Here is a 25,865-nt window from a genome sequence, read left to right as displayed (position 1 = left end):
CTTCTAGACAATAAAACTTATCCTTAAGGGCAGATACTATCCAAAATAACTCTGAAAAAGTAAAAGTATCTGTCTATAGATAAATAGGTTCTGACTAATGGCTCAAATAATATTTTAGTCTATTACAGTTTACTAAGTATTCCTACAGAAAAGACAAATGGATAGTGTAAAGCTACTTTCTGAAATTAATAAAACCTTAAGTTCAAAGAGTTTTTAAAAACTTGAGTAACTATCAATATCATTATCCTAACAAGGCGTCTTTCAGCTGCTTTAGTACTAAGTGGAGTGACAGAGAACCTGTGGTTTAGCAAAATCATCACTTCAGTGGTTACAAATATTAAGGTCCTCACAATAAGATTTTAAAACAATTTTTTGAAGAAAAAGAAACATTTACTTAAAAAAAATAGTGTAAAATGGCAAGGAAAAGTGATGATTACTTTAGAAAATCCTTTTTGTACCTGTCTTTTACTATGACCTTTGCTTGCTCATCAATTTCCATCTCCTCTACATCTTCATTCACAGTTTTAATTATACCATTTTCCTTGTTTTCCTCATTTAACAGCTCATACCGTCCACTTTCTAATGCTGATCTCCAGATGTTTCGGTCTGTAACCTGTAACAAAAACCAAATTTACTAACCCTGAAAAATGACATATACTGTTCCTAAGAAGTATGAGGTTCAATGTACATATGAAAAAGTCATGAATATTCTAGAACAGATTGTGAATCAAAAAGGGGTCTAAAAATAAGGTTACTAAGTGGCCAAAATGGAATTCATATCATTCATAGATGGAAGCTTTAATACCTTACTCTCTATATAGTGAAATCATAAACAATTCTAAGATTGGTCACCTGACAGTAGCAAAAAAGTGACAGATGATAGCAAAGGAATGAACAGAACACACATACCAAGCATGAATTACTTACAGATTTTAAAAAGGTAACAAAGAAACCAATAAACAAACCAGACTCAGCAGAGGAGGCAGGAGCTAGTCAAGGAAGAAGAAAATATCCTTACACATTTCAACATCTCGGATGAAAATGCCATAAAACAGATACTTTTTAAACACCAAAAGTTAATATTAAAAAAGGTCAATTATGTTCATTAAATTCTGTTTAAGAAAGCAGATAGTCATATAGCATATTTAAGAAAGATTTCTATCTATATATAAACAATTTGATACAGGGGAATAAAGTTAGTTTTCATAAAAAAATATATCACTTCCTGGTATTTATTCAGAACACACATGCCTTGACTATATCAAATAAATTAACAAATATGGCCAATATTCTGGTAATTAGGCAAATTTAAAATGGGAACAGGGACAAACCTTAATTGCTCCTAATGTTCCTTGGTAAATTCTGTCTTCAATATCCAAAAGAAAATCTCTCAGCCTCAACTCAAGCTGCCTTTCTGCAGACATCTGAGATGGATCATATGCATTGGAGGATCTTCCCCGACTATATGTAGGTTTGCTATCAGTTTGAGGTTTGTCTGAAATAGTTATCAAATATCTTTATTATTATTTTCTCATTAAAAAATACAATTATCCATCTGACTGTATGATTGTGAGACAATGGATATAAAAACAGTAAATCCTCAAGTGCGGGGGGGGGGGAAAGGAGAAAATGTTTGCACACCATTTATCTGATAAGTGATTTGTATCTAGAAATGTAAAGAACTCTTACAACTCAATAAAAAGACAAATAATACAATTTAAAAATGAGCAAAGGATCTGAACATGCTTTTCTTTCTTTCTTTTTTTTTGGCTGAGCCAACCAGGGGCCCACAACAGTGAAAGCTCTGAGTCCTAACCACTGGACCGCCAGGGAATTCCCCTGAACACACTTCATATCAGACCATATCTTCCTTAAAGAAGATATACAAATGGCCAATAAGACCATGCGAAGATGCTCAAGATCATTAGTCATTTGGGAAATACACATCAAAACCACAATGAGATACCACTTCACACCTCTAGAATGGCTAGAATCAAAAAGTCAGGTAATAACAAGTGTTGACAGGGACATGGAGAAATTTTAACCCTCAATATAAAATGGTGAGCCACTTTAGGAAACAGTCTGGAAGTTCCTCAAATGATTAAACAGAATTACCATATGATCTAGTAATTTCACTCTTAGGTATATACCCAAGAGAAATGAAAACATGTGTCAGCAAAAATTTGTACACAAATATTTATAGCAGCATTATCCGTAATAGCCAAGAGGTGGAAACAACAGAAATGTCCATCAACTTACATATGGATAAGTAAAATATAGTATACAATGAACATTAATTGGCCATAAAAGGGAATGAAGTACAACTTAAATGAACCTTGAAAACATTATGCTAAGTGAAAGAAGTCAATCACAAAAGACCATATACTATATGATACCAGTCATATAAAATATTCAAACAAGGAAATTTACAGTAACAGAAAATAGATTTGTGGTTGCTTAGGTCTACAGGGGTGGTAGCTAAAGGGTATGGGATTTCTTTCTGAGATGATGAAACTGTTCTAAAATTGACTGTGTGATGGTTGCACATATCTAAGAATATACAAAAAAACCACTGAATTGTACACTTTAAATGGGTGAATTGTACAGTGTTATGAATTAAAATCTCAGCTTTAAAGCTGTTAAAGAATTGCGATCAACAGTTTTTAATCCTGAAGAGAATTAAAGTAGTCATGGTAATAATATGACCCTAAATTTAAGAGTTCTCTACCTAGAAAATTTCATTTACACCTATAAATGCCTTACTGCTTTCTCTTATCTGTCATCAATAGACCAGCCATCAAATAAGAAATATTGCTACCTGATCTGTCCTTGCAGCCCATCTCCAAAGGCGTGATCACTAATGGAAACTGTCCCTGGACCCTCAGCCAAAACCTTTAGTGAGTGAACTCACTCATTATTAGATCTCAAAAACCGATGGTAACCTTAGTGCCTCAGGTATTCAATCTACTGATCAAGGAATGAGATCAGGAAGAGTACATAACTTCTCACATTGTCAGCTGTGTTTCTCATAATCCAAATGGAAGCCAGTGGAATCTAGAAAACCTTATTTCTCTAACTGGCAAACTTTCCCTAACTTAGGAACTGAGAGCATAGTCCAAAGGAAAGAGAAGTTGTTTTAAACACAGCTCTAATAGTTTGAAAAATGTTTAATCCTGAGCCAGAGATTATTGGGAAAGAAAAATAAAGGAAACAGGTTCCATTGAAAATTTACCTGAAAAATGAAACTTCTCTTCAGAAAAACGGGCTAGCTGTGCACATATTCTGCGTTTCTCTTGCAACAAAGTTTCTTTTAAGGCACTTTCTCTATGTCCTCTAGAATTAAGAGCTTCAATAAGCTGGTCCAGCTGTTCACAAGAACTGTAAAAGCACCACCGATTTGGCTTATGCACTGGTTTTGGCAGCTGCACAGAATCATCACACGGACCTTGGTCAATGCTGGAGGTAGATTCAGACATCAAAGAATCTCCAGTTTTAGTGGATACCTGAGGATCTTGAGGCTGTACATTATCCTGAAATGATGAAGATCTAGGCAACAGCATGTCTTCAGTGAGACCAGAATAATCCTCTTCAATAAACAATCCAGGAATAGAAGGGAAAATCCAATACCGCCTATACATGCGGTCGCGGCCCAAGGGAAAGATATTGGTACATGCTATGGCACTCTGGATTTTTTCTAAGAGCTCTTTCTCTTTTCGTTGGTGTTCCTGTTTTAAAGCTTCTTCCTCATCAGCAGTAAGAGGCTCTCTTGTTACACAGTTGACCTCTTCTTGCCTTGTACATTCTTTAAATCCATTTTGTCCCCTTTTCCCTATAATCGAAACAACCTTTGATCACCATCATCATACTTTAAATTTTCATTAGAAAAATATGATACAAGCTACCCCAAGTTACTATACGTTTTGGACTAAACTGTATGCGCCACCCCCCATACCCCCAATTCATAGGTTGAAGTTCTAAACCCCAGTGTGACTGAATTTGGAGACAGGGCCTTTAACGAGGTGATTAAGGTTAAATGAGATCATAAGGTCAGGGCCCTAATCCGACAGGACTGGTGTCTTTAAGGAAGAGAGACCAGAGCTCCCTCTCCACTTGTGGGCACAGAGGAAAGGTCATGTGAGGACACAGTGAGAAGGTGCTATCACCAGCTGAGAGAGGCCTCACCAGAAATCAACCCTGCTTGATCAACCCACCTTGATCTTGTACTTCCAGCCTCCAGAACTGTGATGAAATAAATTTGTTGTTTAAGCCACCCAGTCTGTAATATTTTGTTATGGCAGCATAAATAGACTAATATACTATGTTAATAAGAAACTGACACACTTAAATATAAAGGGACACACAAAAATCTTCCATCTCCATACTGGAGAGTGTGGGCACAGTCTGTTAGTTATTTTGCACCATACATTCAGTCCTTCGTCTAAGGCAGGAGTCAGCAAACTACTTTTGTAAAGGGCTAGCTAGTAAATATTTTAAGCTGTGTGGGTCATATGGCTTTTGTCACAGCTACTCAACTCTGCCACTGTAGCATGAAAGCAGCCATAGACAATACGTAAATGAATGAGCATGGCTATATTCAATAAAAATTTATTTATGGTCACTGAGTCTGAATTTCATGTAGTTTTCACTTCACAAAATATCATTCTTCATAAAATTTTTTCAACTATTTAAAACTGTAAAAACTCTTTTTAGCTCATGGGTAATATTAAAACAGGGGGCAGGGCAGATTTGGCCAATGGGCTATAGTTTACTAACCTTTACTTTAAGGTAACAGAACCCTTAATTATTAGGCACCTAGCAATCCAAAAGAAGGACAACATTTCCCAGACCCTCTTTCCCTAGTAAACATGGCTACATTAGAAACTACTGGTCAAAGAGGTGGGAGCAGAAGCATTATATATAACCTCTGGGTTATGCCTCTTTTTCTTCTTTCCCTCTTCCAACTAGATAGAATGGAGACAAGGTGATAAATCATTTTGGAACATGAGGATGGCAGCAAAACCCTAAGGATGACAGTACCAACAAGACAGAAGGAGCCTGGATTCCTGGTGACCTGCCTGGACTTTTATGCTGTGTTGAAGAATTAGACTTCTCTCTTGTTTCAGTCACTGTCATATTGCTTAAATGGTTGGGGAGTGTTTCTTCTTTCTATTTCTCTTGCCTGAAAGAGTTTGTGTAAGATTGGAATTATCTGCTTCTTTACAATTTGGCAGATTCACCATAAAGTTGCCTAGGACTGATGTTTTCCTTATAGGAAGGCTTTTAATATGACTTCAAAATCTTTAATGGTTTAGGACGATTCACATTTTAAATTTTTTCTTTAATCCATTTTTATAATTTGCACTTTTCTAGGGTTTTGTTCCTTTTTGGCCTCTATTTTCAAACTTACTGCTATAAAATTGTTATGTTATCCCCTTATCTTTATTTTTATTTATTTATTTTTTTGCGGTATGCGGGCCTCTCACTGTTGTGGCCTCTCCCGCTGTGGAGCACAGGCTCCGGACGTGCAGGCTCAGCGGCCATGGCTCACGGGCCCAGCCGCTCCGCGGCATGTGGGATCCTCCTGCACTGGGGCATGAACCCGTGTCCCCTGCATTGGCAGGCGGACTCTCAACCACTGCGCCACCAGGGAAGCCCCCCACTTATCTTTAAATTTCTGCTCCATCTGTAGTTATGTTGCTTCCATTTTTAGTCCTAATTTTTTGTTGTGACCCCTCCCCAAATCAATTTTAGCAAAGGTTTATCCAGTTTGTGTCTTTTTCAAAGAACAAACTTTTGGCTCTAGTGCAGTTTTATCTCCTATTAATTTCTACTCATATCTACTGTTTCCTTATATTTGGGGAGATTATTCCAGTTTCTACCTCTAACTTCTTAAATGAATGCCTAGCTCAATTTGCCTTTCTTCTTTCTTAATTTGTATTAAAGCTATATAAATTTTCCTTTAAGTGGAGAGACTGTATCCAACAAGTGTTAATATGCAGTACTAATTGGTTTTAAATATTTTCTAATTTCCATTAGGGTTTCTCCTTTGACCCATTACTTGGAAGTTTGTTTTAAACTCTAATAATAATATGAGGTTTATTTGCTTTGGATTTCTAAATCAACTGCATTGTAATCAGACAGTACAGCCTCCATGATACAAGAGATTTTCTGTCTACTTACAATAACCATTTAGAAAATAAAGCAAAAAAAAAAAAAAAAAAGATACCATACAAATTAGAGGCACAGAATAAACTTAAGGATCTCCTTTAATAGTTATCAAATGAAGACGGTTAAAGATCCTCAGAAGTAATTTGTACCAAGCTTTCAAAAAAATGTATTTCCTTTGATCCAGCAATTTATGAAATTATTTTAAGGCAGCAGAGATATCCATTCCCATCAATATGACACCAATTACAAGCATTACTGACTTCTTGTACCTCTAGCAACTAAGAGGCATTCAGTACATGTCGAATGAGTATGTTATAGAATAAAAATTTCTATTTGGTCAATGTAAAGCAGTAAATATGAAAACTCAACAAACACACCTTGGAATCTCAAATGGAAGCAATCTAATATATATTTCAGAATAGTGAATTAATAAAATGCCTTATCAATTAAAAACAAGCAAGAATGCCCTTAAGAAATTCTGTATTACCCCTTCTGCTTCTTTTATGTGATCCTGGGTCATCTTCATCCTCAGTAACTGTGTCTTGATCTTGTTCCTTTTGCTCTATTTCTTTGCCCTCGGTGCTAGTATCAAAATCTTCCCTTTCTTCTTCCCTTAAGGATGAAAACAAAAATTATATTCATTAATGAATATATAATTCCATTCATGAAATATTTATTGCCTGCATATGAAGTACCAGGCATTATGCTTAGGAAGTAGTGAACGAGATAACACAGAGTTTACAGTCTTGCAGAGAAAACAGATAATTATATAAATCATTGTAAAATTAAAATATGTAATAAATACTAAAAAAGGAGAAGTTCAAAATGCTATGAAAGCATTTCCAGGAGAACCAAATCTAGTCTCAGGGATCAAGAGAGGCTTGCTTAAAGAAGTGACATTTAAACTGCGAGACTATGGAGACTGGGGATGGGTAAGGCGGCAGGTAAGAAGAAATCTTCATTTTTAGCAGAGGGGATAACATGCTAAGGCACTGAGCTCAAGGGAAAAGGAAGGAGCTTATAATTTTGAGAAGGTGTAAACAAAAAAGAAGTAATTGAAGATATGAATGAGAAAAAGCAGGGCTAGGTCATACTGGGCCTTGTAAGGCATCATTCAAAAAGCAATGGGAAAAAAAAAGTAATGGGAAAAAAGTGGACGAGTTTAGAAAAGGGAAATGACATGATTAGAAGGCATTTTTGCTGCTATGTGGAAAATCATCTGAGAGAGAAAGTAGATGAGGGGAGACCAGTAAAGAGGTCACTGTAATAGTCCAGGTAACTGGCTGGGAGGTGATGGTGGCTCAGAGTATAAAGGAGATAAATAGACAAAGAGTGGAGGAGAGACGCAGACAAACTTCAGATATAATAAGTAGGAAGAATGAACACAATTATGTTTAATCCACTATATTGTCCAAATCAAAACTAAAGTTGTATGAAACCTGAGTTAATTCTACCATTTATGTTCTACATTCAAAGACAGTTGTGTAAACTCAAATGTATTCAGGAACCAGAGAGATAATGTAAACGAGTGAGGCTAGATGAGTACAAAAAATATGAAGTGGTGGGATCTGTAACACGCCTATATTCACTTTTTAATAATTTAAGAAATCACAAGGAAAAAAAATTTGTAACTATGTGAGGTGATGAATTTTAATGAAACTATGGTAATCATTTCACAATATATGCATTTATCAAATCATTGTTTCGTACATCTTAAATGAATACAATACTTTATGTCAATTACATCTCAATATAATTGGAAAAAGTTTACAAAATGTAAAAAAAATTGAGATATAGTTCACATACCATAAAAATCACCATTTTAAAGTGTACAATTCAGTGGTTTTTAGTAATGTTAACAAGGTTACACAATCATTGCCTCTATCTAATTCCAGAACATTTTCACCATCCCAAAAGAAAAACCACATAGCCATTTTCAGTTCCTCTTCCCCCAATGCCCCTGGTAACCACTCATCTACTTTCTGCTATGCATTTGCCTATTCTGGACTTTTCCTATAAATGCAATCATATAACACATGGCCTTTTGTGACTAGCTTCTTTCACTTAGCATAAGGTGTTCATCCATGTTGTAGCATGTACCAGAATTCCATTCCTTTCATTGCTGAATAACATTCTGCTATATGGATATACCACAGAAGGAATATATCATTTTGTTTATCTATTCATCAATTGATAGACATTTGGGTTGTTACCATTTTTTGGCTATGAAGAATAGTGCTGCTATGAACTTTCATGTATACATTTTTAAGTGAATGTATGTTCTTAATTCTCTTGGGAATATACCTAGGAGTGGAACTGCTGGTCACATGGTAACATATGGTTTAAACAGTTTGATGAACTGCCAAACTTGGTCCAAAGCAGCCACACCATTTTACACATCCCTGTGAGCAATGTATGAGAGTTCTAATTCTTTCATATTCTCACCAACATATGTTACTGTCCCTCAGTTGAATTACAGCCATCCTAGTAAGCGTGAAGTAGTATCTCATTGTGGTTTTGATATACGTTTCCCTAATGACTAATGATGTTGAGCATCTTTTTATGAGCTTCGTGTATATCTTCTTTGGAGAAATGTCCATTAAAATCCTTTGCCCATTTTTTAAATTGGGCTGTCTTTTTACTGTCGAGTTGTATGAGTTCTTTATATATTCTGGACGTCAGATATATGATTTGCAAAATTTTTCTCCCATTTTCTGGGCTGTTATTTTTACTTTCTTGATAGTGTTCTTTGAAGCACAAAAGTTTTCAAATTTGGTGAAGTCTATCTATTTTTTCTTTGGTTGCTTGTACTTTAGGTGTCATATCTATTAACTTTCTTAAGGTATCCAAATAAAGTCCTTAAAGTATTACTGATGGCCATATAAAATACAACTGATGCAAGTTTGTGACCTATGATCTTAAGACGTAATAGGTATTTTTACGTGAAAGTATAATCAAAAGTCAATACACTAAATTTGGAATACTGAGATTTTTAGAACTTCCTTGGCAGATTTTATTTAAAAATTATTATTTCTGCTAAATTTGAATATGATTTGCCATCTACAGTATGGGAAAAATTCCAACTTGTCTTCACAGCCAAACTTCATCCCTAATATGCTGAAATTAAATGAAATACTTAGGCAGTCACTAAATTATTTAAGATGCTGACATCCTCTCCCTACACCTACCAAAAGCTCCAATCTCATCTCTATTCCTCAAAAGGCTTGAAGGAGCTCTGTAAACACAGTGTACAACTGTGATGATGATGGTGGAGAGGAGAGATCCTACTAGTAATGCTAGAAACTGGTTAACAATAGCCTATTGAAAGTTTTCTGGGAAATTATAATTTATAACATTAATTCTATGAGAAAATGAGTTCTAGATTCCCTGGAAGTGCTTTTTTTTTCTTCTTAAACATAACACATGTATATCTGAGGACTGTCTGTATGTAAGTTTCATAGGCTTGCTGACACTATTATATGTTTTCTAAAAATTTTGAAAGCATTTTAGAGTTTAAGGTGCTGATTTTTATTCTTTATGTGATCCAGATAAGCAGTGTAATTCAAACCATACCCAATAGATGTATCTGCAACTGAGTTTCTTTGCTCATCTTCCTTTAGTTTTTCTTGTTTCTCCTTCATTTTTTGTTCTTGCTCCTTAAGTTTTTCTTCTTTCCTTTTACGAATTCTGAAAGTTAAAATAAAATATTATAGTCTATCTGATACTTTTAACTTTTAGTATCTTGCCTTTAATCATAAAATTATAGAAAACGCTCCAAATGTTATCACAAAACCATAAAGTAGTTAATCTATTCATAACCTCTCAGTGTGAGCCAGTGCCATACTGCAGCCCAACATGGTTTCAGATGCAAAGAAATAAACAACTTTCATTAGCACAACTGACTATAATTATTTCTTACCTAGCAGCTGCTTCTTCCCTCTCTTTTCGATGTTGTTCTGCTTTCAACTCCCGAAACTCCTGCTTTGCCTGTCGTAATATGTCAACATAATCTTCAATGAAATCCCTAGTAGAAACTAGGGTCAGTAGTTTCCCACAGAGAGCATGAAGTATCTTCATTTTTTCTCCTGTCAAAAATTGGTAAATAACTTCTGGATTATCAATGACAAGAAAAATTTTAATTTGTGGCTCAATGTGAAAATGTTTAATAAAGACCAGGGAAAAGTTTCTTAGGATCAAACATGCCAGTGGCATGTATGGAAAAAAAGCAACTTTGAATCCAATTAACAGTTATGTGATAGACAAGGCATTTCAAATACTAATGACTACTTTATATACTAATTAAACAGACATGAAAAATTTTCTAATTGCAAAGAATTAATTTTCAAGTTTTAATTTTCAGGCTCATGTATGAAGTTCAAATCAAAACTAAGTTATAACCACATGAATTAAAAAAAAGGCAATACGCAAATTGCTACTCTGAAAAGACTGCACAAAACACTACTATAAATTATAAAAATTATATGAATGTTAGATCAATATCTCAATAAAAAAATTTTTTTAACTATATGAATCTTAGGAATTAGGTATTCTTATTACATGTTTTCTTAATTAAGCATATTAAATTCAATTCTATATATTCGTACATTATAATTTTTTATTTAGAAAAGGAAGGGAAAAATAACTTCATCTTATTTTTACATATTGTGCCTCATATGTAAAATTGAGGCACAAACACTCAAGTGAATATTAGAATTTTGCAGCTGCAGCTTAAATTTCTGATATACTATAAGTAAAAGTGAAAGCTAGTTACTTCTCACTTATCCTTCTAAACTTAGTAGATATAGTAAACTAACCACAATTTGTTTTTTTTTTTGGCCTCACCACGCAGCACGTGGGATCCTAGTCCCCAACCAGGGATTGAACCCACGCTCCCCACAGTGGAAGCGCGGAGCCGTAACCACTGGACTGCCAGGGAAGTCCCCATACATTTTTTTTTTTTTTTTTTTTTTTTTTTACGGTACACAGGCCTCTCACTGTTGTGGCCTCTCCCGTTGCGGAGCACAGGCTCCGGACGCGCAGGCTCAGCGGCCATGGCTCACGGGCCCAGCCGCTCCGCGGCATGTGGGATCTTCCTGGACCGGGGCACAAACCCGTGTCCCCTGCGTCGGCAGGTGGACTCTCAACCACTGCGCCACCAGGGAAGCCCCCCATACATTTTTAAAGTAACAGAAAATCCAAATAGAAAAAGCAACAGTAGTTAATTTACATCACTGTATTCCAACAATTTTTTTTAAAGACTGCTTTCTCTCTTTTTTAAAAAAATTAATTTATCTATTTATTTTTGGCTGTGTTGGGTCTTTGTTGCTGTGCGCGGGCTTTCTCTAGTTGCGGCGAGCGGAAGCTACTCTTCATTGCGGTGCGTGGGCTTCTCATTGGGGTGGCTTCTCTTGCTGTGGAGCACGGGCTCTAAGTGTGCAGGCTTCAGTAGTTGTGACAGCAGTTGTGGCACACGGGCTTAGTTGCTCCGCAGCATGTGGGATCTTCCCGGATCAGGGCTCGAACCCGTGTCCCCTGCATTAGCAGGTGGATTCTTAACCACTGCGTCACCAGGGAAATCCCTCTCCTTCTCTTTTAAAACTGAATATCACCTAAAATTTTCTCATCAGCTACCAAGTTTTCTGGGCGTAAGAGGATAAGAGGGTAGGAAGTAGGCAGGTTATACAAATTCTAACTTGCAAAGTTTACCTGGTGTCAAATCATACACTGAAGTGCTTGACAGTTTCTTCACTAGACTGGGGTTGCTCAAACGAAGCTCCATACAGGCATCATCTGTAGCATCAAATCCTCCTCGTTTCTGATACCTGTACTTCGCATTTGCTGATGTTACATCAGCACCTGAAGCTAAGATGTGTAGTCTGAGGATTTCAGAAAGTGTGCAGCTATCAAGATCCAAGCTTTTCAAACTGCAGCCTATAGTTGTTAAAAATGATATAGTCATTTAGAATATAAACAATAAGTCCTCAGCAATGTAAAATATACCTTTATAAAAATAAAAAAGCAAACAAAAAATAAAACCTACACATACCCTGGTGCAACTGCGGCCATGCAGCTGCCAAAGATGCAACTGCAGACAGTGCAGATTTTGTGGGGTCTGCATCTTCATCCAAAGCCTCCGTTAAATCTTTAAGGAAATAAATACTTTATTCTAGTGCAAATCAAAGCTTGAATGTTTGGGAATAATGCCCTTTTAAAATGATGAAAGAAACAGCAAACAGCTTAACATTCAGGAACCTCAAAAGAACCAACGCTAGGTACAACAAGCATTCTTTACATTCTGCCTAGTATCCAACTAAAACTATAAATCCTAAGACATGCACTACACACTAATTTTTCCCTTACTTAACAGAGAGAAGACAATTTCTAAGTTACCAACAAGGAGCACATACACATTCCAAAAAAAAAAAAAAGGTAAAATACACTTTAGAATGAAAAACAAATCTCCTTGCTCAACATAACTTTAGAAAAGTCTACTTTGAAAATCAGAATCTATTTGAAGATACCCAAATCTTTTAAGATTGAATCATAACAAAGTATAAGTTGTAATCATCACAAAAACAGCACAGAAAAAGAGCTAAAAGAACTTAAAGACAGTACTGCTGTCACTTAACCAGAGATTTATCCTCTTCATTTAAATTGCTTGTTTTTATTTTGAAAAATCATCGATCCATGAAACAATAGGAAGATATCCCTGTATTTTCTAAGTAAATTCCTTTAGCTTTGAAAACAGTGCTTAGCCTACAAATAGGACTAAAGAGCAAATCTACTGGCACAAATGTGTTTAAACCATTAGAATATATAATTATTCCTTACATACATAATAAAATTAAAATGTCACCTATGAAAAAACTTTAAGCTGATAAAAAGCCCTTCTGTTATACCCAAGTACAGCAGACACAGCTTCAGACTAAGAGTCAGATAATGTATATTCTAGTCTTAACTCTGCCAATCCCTAGTTCCTAGTTATGTAGGCTTTAGACCAGTCACTTATTTGGCTTCATTTTTCTTACAGGGGTAAGTCTAGATCAGCAGTTTGCAAATTCTTCAAGTATTTCTTGGAAGTACAATATAAAAGAGATAAAAGATGCCCTTGTTAAAGTAGGGAATAGAGATGACAATCCTGCTTATTCATTTTTCCAACTCTGTTGCAGTAGCACAGAGGAATCCCTGTACAATTTGTAGAGCTCCATGGATTAGAGTTGGAAAATCACTGGGCTAACCTGGTTCTGTGGTTCCTTAACTTTCTACTATATGATTCCCTCCCCAAAGTTCACAAGCTAAAAAAATGGACCTTAGAGAACAGAAGTGCTGTCCTTTACTAAAGGAAAAAGGCAGCTCTGGGATTATGTTTGATTACAGTCATTGACAATTTCATGGCATTTAAAGCATAAACACTACCACACAGGAGAAGTTATCTGACTAAATACTACATATATGTGCATAAGTTATTCCTACCAGGCCATGAATCTAGTCAAAATGACAGACATTATATTCTTCCTCACTAGGGAAATACCAGACCTAAAACTTTTTCAATTTTCATTTTACATATAAAGCCAAACAAATTTAAAATTAATACAGGCAGTCTAAAATTAACAACAGTCCTAGTTACAGAGCTGTATAAGTGTACTGGTTCTCTTCCTTTGCAGCAATTCAACCTATTTTATCTATAGTAAGTTATAATTTTCCTAGGACAAAGGCCTTAGGAAATGGACAACCAACAAAATGACAGCTTACTTTTAGTTGTGTTTAACATGTTAAAATATGTATTCTTTAACTCAGTTATCTACCAAATTGCACTCTCAAGAAACTGTAAATATCATTCTAGGATTTGCCGAGACAGTCACTCAGGTACATCATACCAAGAGAATATAGCTGAACTGTATATGGCTTGACTATGTGAAACAGATATATTTATCACCATCATAATCTAGAATTAGGTACACACAATTTCAACACTAAACAATAACATCTCAGCAAATACACAAAACTATTCTATATAAGGAGAATGCTCTTTTTCCTGTACTTTGAAAGGCATTTAAGTTCATGATGTAAGACTAACAAGAGGAATTGATATTTTTAATAGAAGAGTTAAAAAATTGCTGGTCAAAATTTCCAAGATTTGATATAAAAACAGGGAGACCAAAGACCAAAGAAATTAGATGTTCTTGAAGACAGATAATTACTTCTTTGCCATATAATAAGGTAATATAACAGTCATTATGAGGCTCTAGGCCAGAGTGCCTGAGTTTTTATCCTGTCACTTTCTTATTAGCCAAATGTCTTTGGGCAAGTTAATTAAACTCCTTAAGACTAAGTTTCTTTATATGTAAAAGGCAGAAAATAATTATATCTTCCTCACAAGGGTGGTATGAGGATTAAATGAAACAATGCATATATATACAGTGTCTTACTAGCTTTGTGGTCACTTACTATCTTTGTGATCTTCAGTAAAATAACCGCACCGAACCTCAGTTTTTTCATCACTAAGATAAATTCATGCTTTTACCTTCTGCCCAATTTCTAAAAATAGCAAGAAACACCTTACATAATAAGACCAGCTAGAGAGGAAGTAAAAGAATATTCAATCCCATTTGATTATTCAGTTGCTTTCAGGAAGACTATGGAAGAGCTTTTTTGTTACTGAGATGGGAGAACATATGAAAAATACCCGGGGGGAACAGCCTAGGGCCCTTAATGAAACTGAAATAACCATTTAAAATGTGGCCAATAATAATATGCAAGTGGGAGAAGGGTGAAATTCCTGGAGTAATTTTTTCTCCCTCCCTAACATTTAAATAGTTTCAAAAGGAGCATTAAAACCTTTATTTAATGGTCAATACTTATTCAGAGGTAGACTTTATAGACAGTTCTGCATAGGAGTAGAGCTATAAAAATTGCAGATCAAACAAATCATGAATAGAAAATATAATGGCAATACAAACGTCAACAGTTACATATGTGTTTCCTTTACATTAGCTGATTTTCCAATACAATTTCCTTTTGACTCCACTGTTTGTCATCAGGATTTCCAAAACTACAAAATTCACCTGCTTCAAATCCTGAATTAAAAAAAGCTTTATGTCTTGTATTAAGGTCAGAATTTGGTCAATAACACTGTGATGTTATTGGTCATTAAGAAAACCTAAAGGCTAAAAGAATGAATATACGTTACATTGTCTCTCATAGATTATCCATCTTTAGTGCTCATACTTGTCATTAGAAAATCTTTAGATGTTTTATAAATGGATTTACCCTTCTGTCTTCCCTTTAGTAGAGTTTCATTTAATTGACTAAATCATCTGAGATGACAATGAGGACCACATTGCTAAAACGGCCTTGATAAGGGACCTATGGTGACTAGCACTCAAGCTAGAGAATATATTTTGCTTGAACTCAGCCTGTAAAATCAAAAGGCAGCTGACATTGGCTACATACTCATAATAATCCTATTGCTTCATCGACCAGGCATAAAGGAAATTAGCTCAAATTATCTACGGGCAACGATGCTATCTGAATGGAGGAATGTCCCATTTTTTTTCTCCCAAGATTCTGCTATCAAGATGTCTCTAAATAGTTATTTCTTATTGTAAATTTTTATGGAATACACTAAAGTATTATTTAATAGTCCCATGTCATATGTGGCAAAATTCACAGAGAGCATTATTCAGGAAGTCAAATCAACCTTTTAATATAAATGCTTAACAATTCCCCTGATTGAGGTAAATCCTAAATAAAACAGTGAACATACTCTACTCTGTATTAAAAATAAAAAAGAGTTTCCCCAAGAATTATTCCTACATTAATATGTACCACACGCTGACTCTAGATACTTAACTGTATAGAATTTAAAGAGCAAAATTTCTAGTTCAAACCGATTAGTGAAATTTAAAAACTAAATTTTATTTAACTCTGGTCTAAAAATTGTCAGATAGGAAATGAAATCAGTGGTAATATTTTCAATTTAAAGTATTAATAACAACAAGTGAAGTAATTCCTTAGGTGGGGAAAAAAAATTAGTGCTATTTAGTAGAATTTCTTGGAATTACAGATACTAGTCGATGAAATCTGTAATGCTCCTAAATAGCAGGAGAAATCTAAAGGAGTAAAAAGCAAGATAGATTGGTGGGGTGGGGGCTGCAGCATTTTTAAGGCCATCAGAAACAGGACACATTAAAACAAAGTTGTTCTAAGACAACTGATGATGTGTTGCTAGTATATGACTCAAAAATCCAGTAATTTTATAACTGTAAAAGCCAAGTAAAGTTAAAAATTAACTAATCAAAAATTAGTTTCACTACAAAGCTACTATCAGCAAGCAATAACACTGGATTCTGACCTTTGGTGTCAGCATCAGTTATTTGCTCTTTGGCTACTTCCTCTTCTTCTTCAGCTATCGCCTGGAAGATGGCAGTCAGGAAGAAAAAAAGCAATTCACATAGTGGGCCTTCACTGTCATTTCCTACAAGAGCTTCCTCTAACACTTCTGCGAATAAAATGTTTAAAATGAATTTAAAGTTCTGGTCATGTACTGAAAAAACAACTCCATTGGAATAATAAACATTTTAATCAACAATAGCCTGTGTAACTATTTTCTTAACTGCCCATTTATCAAAGTAGAGCCAAGTATTATTCAAGCCAAAATCAAAAATAATTCATAATGATTACAATAAAATACAATAAAATCATAAGCCAAAATCACTGCATTCAAAGAAAGCCAAATTAGTCTCAGTAGATCGATACAGTATTTCATCTAATTTAAATTTGAGATGCAAATTAAGGCATATATTAAAAATTATAATTTTACTCTAACTTGAATAACAATGCCAAAGATTTGTTATTGTTGTCCCACTGTTCTGAAGAGCTATGTGGGACATTACTGTTTACCAAATAGTGCACATAAGAGGTAATCATCAGCATTAGGTGTAATCCTAAAATTGTGTTCAAGTCATAAATGTTTCTCATCTAATTCATCTAACCTAAACTTCTTACCTAAACCAGCGTTGTTTAGACCTTCTTGATCTGTAAGGCACAATGATTCATGCTTCACCTAGCTCATAAAGAAAAACTGAGGGAATGTGAAAGCCCTCCTGAAGAATTTACTCTTATTAAAGTAAGAGTGGCATTATAATTCTGTCTTTGAGAATCTTTATTTGGATCTTAAGAAAATTATTTTGCTATTGGTCAGCTAAAAATCTAAAATGGGATCCAAAGCCCTTCTCATACTAATTTAGCTCTTATAAATGATGTAAATAAAAAGTAATAGTATGTAAGTGCAGAGACAAAATAGAATCATAAATTAAAGTTAGGCAATAACTTGTCTCCAAATACGGCTGTCAATTTCTCCCCTCCAAGCACTTACATACCATGCCACCCTAAAGAAGTAGAGTCTATTCCTTTGCCTCCTTGAATCCCAGTAGGCCTAACTAATGGAATATGGCAGAAGTAAGGCTTGCTAGTTCCAGGCCTGGCCTTTAAGAAAACTGGCAGTTTCTGCTTCCAGACTCTTGGAGCACTCAGCTGCCACATAAGAAGTGCAGGCTACTCTGATGGAGTGGGACGCCATGTGGAGGAGCACCGAGGCATCAGGCACGTGTGTGAAGAAGCCATCTTGAACATCTAGCCAGATGAGCCTTCAGATGACTTCAGTCCCAGCCACTGTCTGACTGTAATCACATGAAGGACCCCAAGAAAGGACTGGAGAGCTGGGTCCAGTGACTCCACAGAACTTTGAGAGAGAATAACTTGTTCCTTTAAGCCACTAATTTTAGCGTGAACTACAACACAGCAATAGCACTTGCCTAGGGTAACTCCCTCAGGAAACTCATCTTGAAGATCAAAAAGCTCTCCAAATGCATTAAGGAACTCCAAAACCATCAGAGCATCACCAAAGATTTCAGGAGGTAGTCTAGTTTTCACTGGAGTTGGTTCTGGAAGTTCCTGCAAGATTAAACAATTTATATAACTATTTGAACCAAGTACAGGAAATTGTAAACGATAGATATACTCTTTACCTAAAAGAATAATTTCATGTAAAGAATTATTTCATGTGGTTCTCAACACTGGATGTTTATCATAATCCCCTTTGGAACTTTAAAAATTATAGATGCTGTGGCTTTATTCCAACTTTACTAAATCACAGTCTCTAGGGACTTTTTCCTTCATCAAACTAAGAACGTATCTTTAGGCTGAACTATACTTCTGACTACCTTTCCTAGTTAAGAAGGACTCCTAACCTCGATTCTGAGGTCAAGGCATTAGCCATGTCAATATGATCTTCAATGCAGTATTTTCCTTAGGATATGAAACAGAATTAATCCATCATCTATTGACTTAGAAATGGTTCCTTATAAACCGAGATGAACGAGTTTGGTTTGGATACTTTGGTTATTTCTGGAGATGAGCAGAATCTTTGTCTAGCAATCAAACTAAATGTACGCCTGGCCCTGGTGGTTACTGGACTACCAAGGATAGCACAGATGACCTACTATTTCCACAGAATAAGAATCATTATCAAATCTTGTTATAAAATACTAACAATGTTACTTTGGAACTCTAAATATAAGCATTTGCTTAACTGGCTATTTCCTCTGTCACACAGGTGTGTGAAACATCACAGAACATGCTCATACCTTAAGATCATCACATTCCATATCTTCTCTAGGTTTACTCCACTGTTTTAAGTATTCCATATACTTTTTCTTTTCTTCACGCAATTTCTCTCTTTCCTAAAACAAAAGGTTAATAAAAATTCTTATAAGAAATTTATAAGGCAGCATCAGCATCACCTCAGAACTAGTAAGAAATACAATTACATGAGCCCTACCTAGACCTATTGAACCATGAACTCTGGGTTTGGGACCCAGCAACTGATGTTTTAATAAGCACTTCTGGTGATTCTAATGCACATTAAAGTGTTAAAACCACTGATGAAAACAATGCCTTCCTGACAGAACCGCTACAAAGACGAAAAATGTTCAACACATAGCAGCTCCTGGATAAATATTAATTCAATCCAACTCTGTCTACAGCAGCTCTCCCTCTACTTTAAATCAATTAGATCTTAACTAAAGAGGTAAGAAGTTATTAGAGTACCTAAAATAAAATCTCCCCTTATATTTGTAATACATTTGTCTTCAAGATTCATTTAAACCTGACTAACTGCCTAGAGACACACAGAGGGGACAGTATACAATTGGTGAACTTTTCGCTCACTCGGTCTTTTGAAACCCTTACTTCTTGTTTCTGGTATTTGAAACTGCAAGATAAATACTGACCCTAAAAAGTCTCTAATAAAGCAAAATGTAAACAAAATATTTTATTATAATTATTTCCAATAAATATATGTTAATGTATGTAATAATATATATGTTTAATATATGTTAATATTCTTTCTTTGAAATTTAGTAACACTGAAAATAAACAGATATACACTTATCAAATTTAACATGAAACAACTAGATAGTTATAGAACTTATTAACTGTGCTTCGAGCGGTCTGCTGAAATAAGCTCCCCTTTCCCCCAAATAATTCTTGCAGGATGTAATGAGATGGGTATTTTCATTCACTGTTGCTAAGGAATATACATAAGTACCTCTGGCAAACAAATACTTATGTCCACCATGTATAGAAAGTTTTAAAAATGTTCTTACCCTTGATCTATTATTTCAGTTCTACAAATTTATCCAGAGACACAATCCAAAAAGAGGAAAGACTTTTGTTCATAAATTTGAACAAAGTATCATTATTTATGAGCAAAAATTTTTAAACGTTTACCTATATCTATTTGATTAACGATTATATGCAGTCACTAAAAATTCCACCTCACTTATTTAGCTTATTTAATACCATGATGGAATGTTTATAATGTTAAACAAAAAATATATATACAAAATTATAAATACTGGATCTTATTCTTCAAGGCCCAGAATAAGGACTAGAAATAAATTAATCAAAGTATTAATGCTATCTCTAAACGTTACCATTTACATTACAGTGGTTTTTTTTTTGTTTTCTACATTTTTCTGGAGTAAACATGTATCAGACACTCCCTACTCCCACCCAAGGGGCTATAATAATTCAAGAAACACATGCAATTTAAATGAGCACAATGTGTAACACCTAGGCTACTTGTGAATATCCCAGAAAACCAATGACAATGACTGACTTTAGAAGAAACTAGCTATAGAATTCTCTAAGGAATATCTACCGCTGAAGATTATAATCAAAGATTTGCTGAAATACCTATTATCACAGATACCTTATTCTTTAAGGAGAATAGGAACACTGCACTAATTCTTATTAATCATGCATTTTACTGTACTTTTCTAACGATGTATTTTACTTTTGAAAGTTTTACATATATTGTCTTCCCTAAATATGGAAGTCTAAATAATGAAGAAAATCAACTTTAGAATTGTACTTTAGAAGAGGCTTTGAGGTGTAAAGGCATGCATATATGTTGAACCTTAAATCATTCATTAAACCTTCCAAAGCAAAAGGGAGATAAACCAGTACTGTTTATCAGTGCTCTATGCACAACTATAAATGTAAATGAAAGTGATAAAAGCATTTGAAAAATTAACCATGAATTTAAATATATAAAATACTATTAACTATCTGTGCAGGGCGTAACTAATATACTTGAGTATACCTTTTCTCTTTCTATTTTAAGCCTCTCTTTTTCTTCTTTCTTCTTCAGTCTCTCTTCTTCAACAATTTTCTTCAATTCTTCCTTCTTTTTCTCTTTATCTTCCTTTTCTTTTTTCTTTGCCTCTAGGGCATCTGCTTTTTCTCTTTTTAATTTAGCCTTTTCAAAAGCTGTGGAGAAGGTCAAACTTAGAAAGGTACACAGACAGAAAATAACACATTTTTTTAATGTAACAAAAGAATCCCTGAAATATCTTAAGGTTAAATGAGATCAAGAGAGACTCCCAGGGGTTGTAAATTCCTGGAGGGAGTCAGCAAGTGATTAAAATGGGAAGAGCAAGTTGGCTGTGTTTAAGACAAACTACTGCGGTGGGACAAACACATATACCTGCCTTTGAAAGCCCTGCTATTCAAAGCGTGGCCCTAAGACCAGCAGCAAGGTATCACCTTGTTGCAAATGCAGAATCTCTTCTCCCACCCAGGTCTACTAATTTAGAATCTTCATTTTAGTAAGATTTGTAAGCGATTCCTGTGTACAGTCACATTTGGGAAGCAGTGTTTTATAAGGCTGTAGGAATCAAACAAAAATGGCCCAAAACAGTTTGAAAGCCCTAGAAACTGCCAACTTGTGCTTAATCTAGCATTAGGTCAGTTCAGCAGGGGATATGTTATGCCCTGAAATACTGTTTTAAGAGATAAACAGAGATCCCATTTAGTAAAGAAATTAATTATAATCTGAGGGAAAAAACTATGCTTAAGAAAAACAAAAACAGAAATATGCCATTTTAGAAACACCCCCTGCCTGGGCACAGAGAAATATTCTTTCCTATAACTAACAGTTTTTGGAGAGAAAAAAGATGTTAAGAAGGCAGACAACAAATGAAGGTGAAGGAATTGGAGAACTAACATTTATTAAGCCTGTTTTGTTTGCCAAGATCTTTGGTATATCCTTTACATTAAAACTCACCCAGTGACTTCATTTCTTGTTTCAAAAGTTTGTCTCTTTCTTTAGTAGCTCTGTTCCTATAACCTGCAACAGTCTGTTTATTAGCAATGCTGTCCTCCTAAAAAAAAAAACAAACCAAAAACAAAAACCCAGAAAACTAAAGTTGTAGAACCACTGAAGTTGTAAACTTATGGTCTGCTTTGTTCTTACAGTAAAAATAAAAAACAAAAAATTCAATTATACTTTATACTAAGGTTTTATTTAAAGTATAACTGAACATTTATTAACTCTAATCATAGTAACATATAGAATATGAGTTAATCCTATAGTTCTACAAGTTACTACAAAAACCTCCCAGGAAAAACAACGAGTAATATATAAGAGGAGCCTTAAAAATATGCATTAGAAAAACAAACAAACAAAAATCTTCCAGGGTACTTTATAAACTAGATGGCGCAGACGTCAAATAAGAAAGAGACAGAGAAAAGACATGTCAGAGACATTTCTGTAGCCAATATTAAACATATCAAAAGTTTATTTTTACTTTATTTCTTGGGAAATTAAGGTCTCTAGCCTGCTTAATTGTGATATCATTATCTCGCATCTTCTAAATGATCTTTACATTTCAATTCCATAATTTATTCCCTGTATTTCATTCTGCTTTACATTTTAGTGATTGCTTATAGGCTTGCTTCCACTTCAGTATAAAATCCCTGTGGCATGAGAATCATGTCTAATTCACCCTTGAAACTTCTACAAGCCGCATGGCTAAGCAGTTATTAACATACAGTACACACCTTTTCTGTGTGTGAAGGAATGTGTTCCTTCTTACAGGCTACAGAGGGGAAGGGAGCCAAATCCCACTCTTAATTGTGGTTAGTTTTATTAAGAACTACAATGTAGTTTTTATCTATTCTCTACTTACCTGACTAACAGATACTCGTTTGGGAGGTCTCCCTCTTCTTCTGTTAGCCAGACTGAAGATAAATGTGGGTGGATCATCAGGGAAAAAATAAGAAAAATCTTGTTCTGCTATTTTATACGTTGAAAGAGATGATGCCTTCATTAAAAAAAAGACACAGGGTACAATAATAACACATTAGTAAACCATATATAAATAAGCTCTAACATATCATATGATTACTGTTAAAGACCAGGTCAAAACCATTAGAATTTTATGTGTATTATGCAGTAACATATATTTTATTTCTTGATCCTTTAAAAAACTATATAATTAATCAGATTTACCATAAATAAAACAACAATTCAAAGGATTGCTTCACCATAAAGTACTCAAGAATGCTTCAAGTTTCCTGAATTCTAAAACTATCTCAAAATTACATTTATACAATAATCTTTTTTGTTTGCTTTTCACTAATTTTGTATGAGATTTCCTATGTAAATAAAAAATCCATATATTTAATATTAAAAAATCCACTGTATTAAACCAATATATTTTTAGCCATTTATAACTGCTGAATAGGTTTTCCCCCCAGTTTGGAGTGATAACTTAGATACTTTATGTATCAAATTTTAAAGTTGGTCTGGATAAAAGCAGAAATATTGATCAATTCCTATAAAGTTTCAACTCAAAATTTATGTTTGGAGAAGTCAACCTCATCTTTACCATGAGTGGTGTGGTTCTAGGATAATTTGCTAAAATCAAGAGTTTCCCTCCTTCTACTTCGTATTTGGAACTTATTCACCTTTCATCCATGTCCAACTCTAAACTTCTTCTTTTTAAAATATATTTATTTATTTAATTGGCTGCATCAGGTCTTAGGTGTGGCACGCGGGATCTTCGGTGTGGCATGCAGGATCTTTAGTTGTGGTGCGCAGGCTCCAGAGTGCGGGCTCCCTAGTTGTGGCGTGTGGGCTCTAGAGTGCATAGGCTTAGTTGCCCCGTGGCATGTGGGATCTTAGTTCCCCAACCAGGGATCGAACCTGCGTCCCCTGCATTGGAAGGCGGATTCTTTTTTAAAATAAATAAATAAATTTATTTATTTATTTATTTATTTTTTGCTGCATTGGGTCTTTGTTGCTGCACATGGGCTTTCTCTAGTTGTGGCAAGTGGGGGCTACTCTTCATTGCGGTGCGTGGGCTTCTCATTGCGGTTGCCTCTCTTGCTGCAGAGCACGGGCTCTAGGCGCATGGGCTTCAGTAGTTGTGGTGCACAGCCTTAGCTGCTCTGTGGCATGTAGAATCTTCCCGGACCAGGGCTCAAACCCATGTTCCCTGAATTGGCAGGCGGATTCTTAACCACTGCACCACCAGGGAAGTGGAAGATGGATTCTTAACCGCTGAACAACCAGGGAAGTCCCTAAACTTCTTATTTTTGATTAAGCAATTCTGAAGATTACTTCTGGTCTAACGGCCAAGATCATCACTCTTTCTTTCTCTCCAAAAAAAAAAAATGCCATTTACAGAAATACAGAAAATGTGATGATACAAAATTTTAAGTTATTAACAAAATAGGAATGCTTCTACTTGGAATTCAATTTTCTATATAATATTTTTACTTTTGGTAGAACATAGCTGTTAACACCTAAAAGTCAATCAGTTCTGGCCATCAGAGTAAATCTAGAGTCCATTAAGATTTTACATTAAAATAAATTCCATTAAGATGGCTGTCTACTATCCCACTTAAATAACCTGTGAATGTAGAGAACTGCCCTTTAAGTATGAATGGGTGGTTTCTTCTCAAATACATACCCAAAAAAGGTCAAAATAGGTTTTAATATATTAATTGCCAAGGTGTCCTCATTCACACACACAACACACACAATAAACAAAAATACCACATCTTTGTGTTCTTGCAGGTACTCGTAACAGCAGTCTACACTCACACACAGGTTATCAAACTTTGTTGTTGTTATTTACTTATTTATTTGGCTGCGTCGGGTCTTAGTTGTGGCATGCAGAATCTTTCATTGTGGTGCACAGGCTCTCTAGTTGTGGTTCGCGGACTCCAGAGCACACAAGCTCAGTAGTTGTGGCACACGGGCTTAAGTTGCCCCACAGCATGTGGGATCTTAGTTCCCCGACCAGGGATAGCACCCGCGTCCCCTGCATTGGAAGACGGATTCTTTACCACTGGACCACCAGGGAAGTCCCCAAACTTTGTTGTTTTGAGGGGGTGTGTGCGTGTGTGCAAGTATACTAGAATATCCACTAACCATCTTTCATTACACTCTAAGAGAAAAATGCTTACTGTCACCTTAACTTTCAATATTTATTAAGTAAAGTTGAATTTCTTTTCATGTTTACTGACTTTGTTTTCCTTGGTGAATAACTGCTGATGTCCTTCAACATTTTTTCCCTAATTAGGTTGTTTTTGTTCACTGATGTGTAAGAGATCTTAGAAAGTTAGGCTGGCTATTTATGATACACATATGCAACTACTCACATATTCACTGACTGCCTATCAAGTGTCAGGCACTGTTCTAGCCACTTATCACAAGTATCTAAATCAACTTTTTGCAAGCATCATTCTACATGGCTACCTGTTCAATACTATATAGACAGAATGCTTAAATTATGTTCTCTTATCAAAGACAAATATTTTAAAAATTATTTATTTCAGATGATTCTATCTTATGTGTTTTCAAGTTTTAATACTTCATCCACTGTGAAGTTTGATGTCTATTTTTCTAATGGGGTGCTTATGTTTTATAATTGATTTGAGCTCTTCACTGTATTCACTGAAAGTATTTTTCCTCCAGCACTTGCCCTTGAAATATATTCATGACATTTTTAAACCTACATAAGTTTATATTGTCAAATCAATCTCATCTTTGGTACTTCTTTTCTACTGCTCCTTCTAAGTACTTCAGCATAAATGACATTAAGAGTTATCTCATGTCCTGTTTTGTTTTTGGAGTTAGACCCAACTTTATTTTTTCAAATAGTTAACCAAGGGTCCCAGTTCTATTTATTAAATAATCTATCTTGGTCTCTAGATTTGAAATGCTACTTTTCACATAGAGTAAATTCATCTATTTTTTTAATTCATATCTTTTCTTTTGATGTAACATTTACATATGATGAAATGCACAAATCTTAAGCATACAGTAGCTGATTTTTGAC

At 35.0% G+C, this 25,865-nt stretch overlaps 1 protein-coding gene across 1 annotated transcript in view; it reads right to left on the bottom strand.

Moving 5' to 3' along the window:
• BAZ1A (bromodomain adjacent to zinc finger domain 1A) overlaps positions 1-25,865 on the bottom strand; it is a 93,455-nt gene that overhangs the window by 22,049 nt on the left and 45,541 nt on the right. Inside the window, exons 6-19 of the mRNA XM_060004689.2 lie at positions 22,704-22,838; positions 21,800-21,896; positions 20,837-21,003; positions 18,816-18,911; positions 17,985-18,123; positions 16,523-16,669; positions 12,215-12,310; positions 11,875-12,099; positions 10,088-10,253; positions 9,742-9,855; positions 6,656-6,780; positions 3,233-3,829; positions 1,332-1,495; positions 459-613 (exon numbers count right to left, since the gene is read on the bottom strand). Coding sequence (XP_059860672.1) covers positions 459-613; positions 1,332-1,495; positions 3,233-3,829; positions 6,656-6,780; positions 9,742-9,855; positions 10,088-10,253; positions 11,875-12,099; positions 12,215-12,310; positions 16,523-16,669; positions 17,985-18,123; positions 18,816-18,911; positions 20,837-21,003; positions 21,800-21,896; positions 22,704-22,838 — 2,423 coding nt within the window. The remainder of the gene's footprint in view (positions 1-458; positions 614-1,331; positions 1,496-3,232; positions 3,830-6,655; positions 6,781-9,741; positions 9,856-10,087; positions 10,254-11,874; positions 12,100-12,214; positions 12,311-16,522; positions 16,670-17,984; positions 18,124-18,815; positions 18,912-20,836; positions 21,004-21,799; positions 21,897-22,703; positions 22,839-25,865) is intronic.

Source organism: Delphinus delphis, chromosome 2, assembly GCF_949987515.2.
Source record: "Delphinus delphis chromosome 2, mDelDel1.2, whole genome shotgun sequence".
NCBI lineage: Eukaryota > Metazoa > Chordata > Mammalia > Artiodactyla > Delphinidae > Delphinus > Delphinus delphis.
This window is presented reverse-complemented; position numbering and strand designations above follow the sequence as displayed.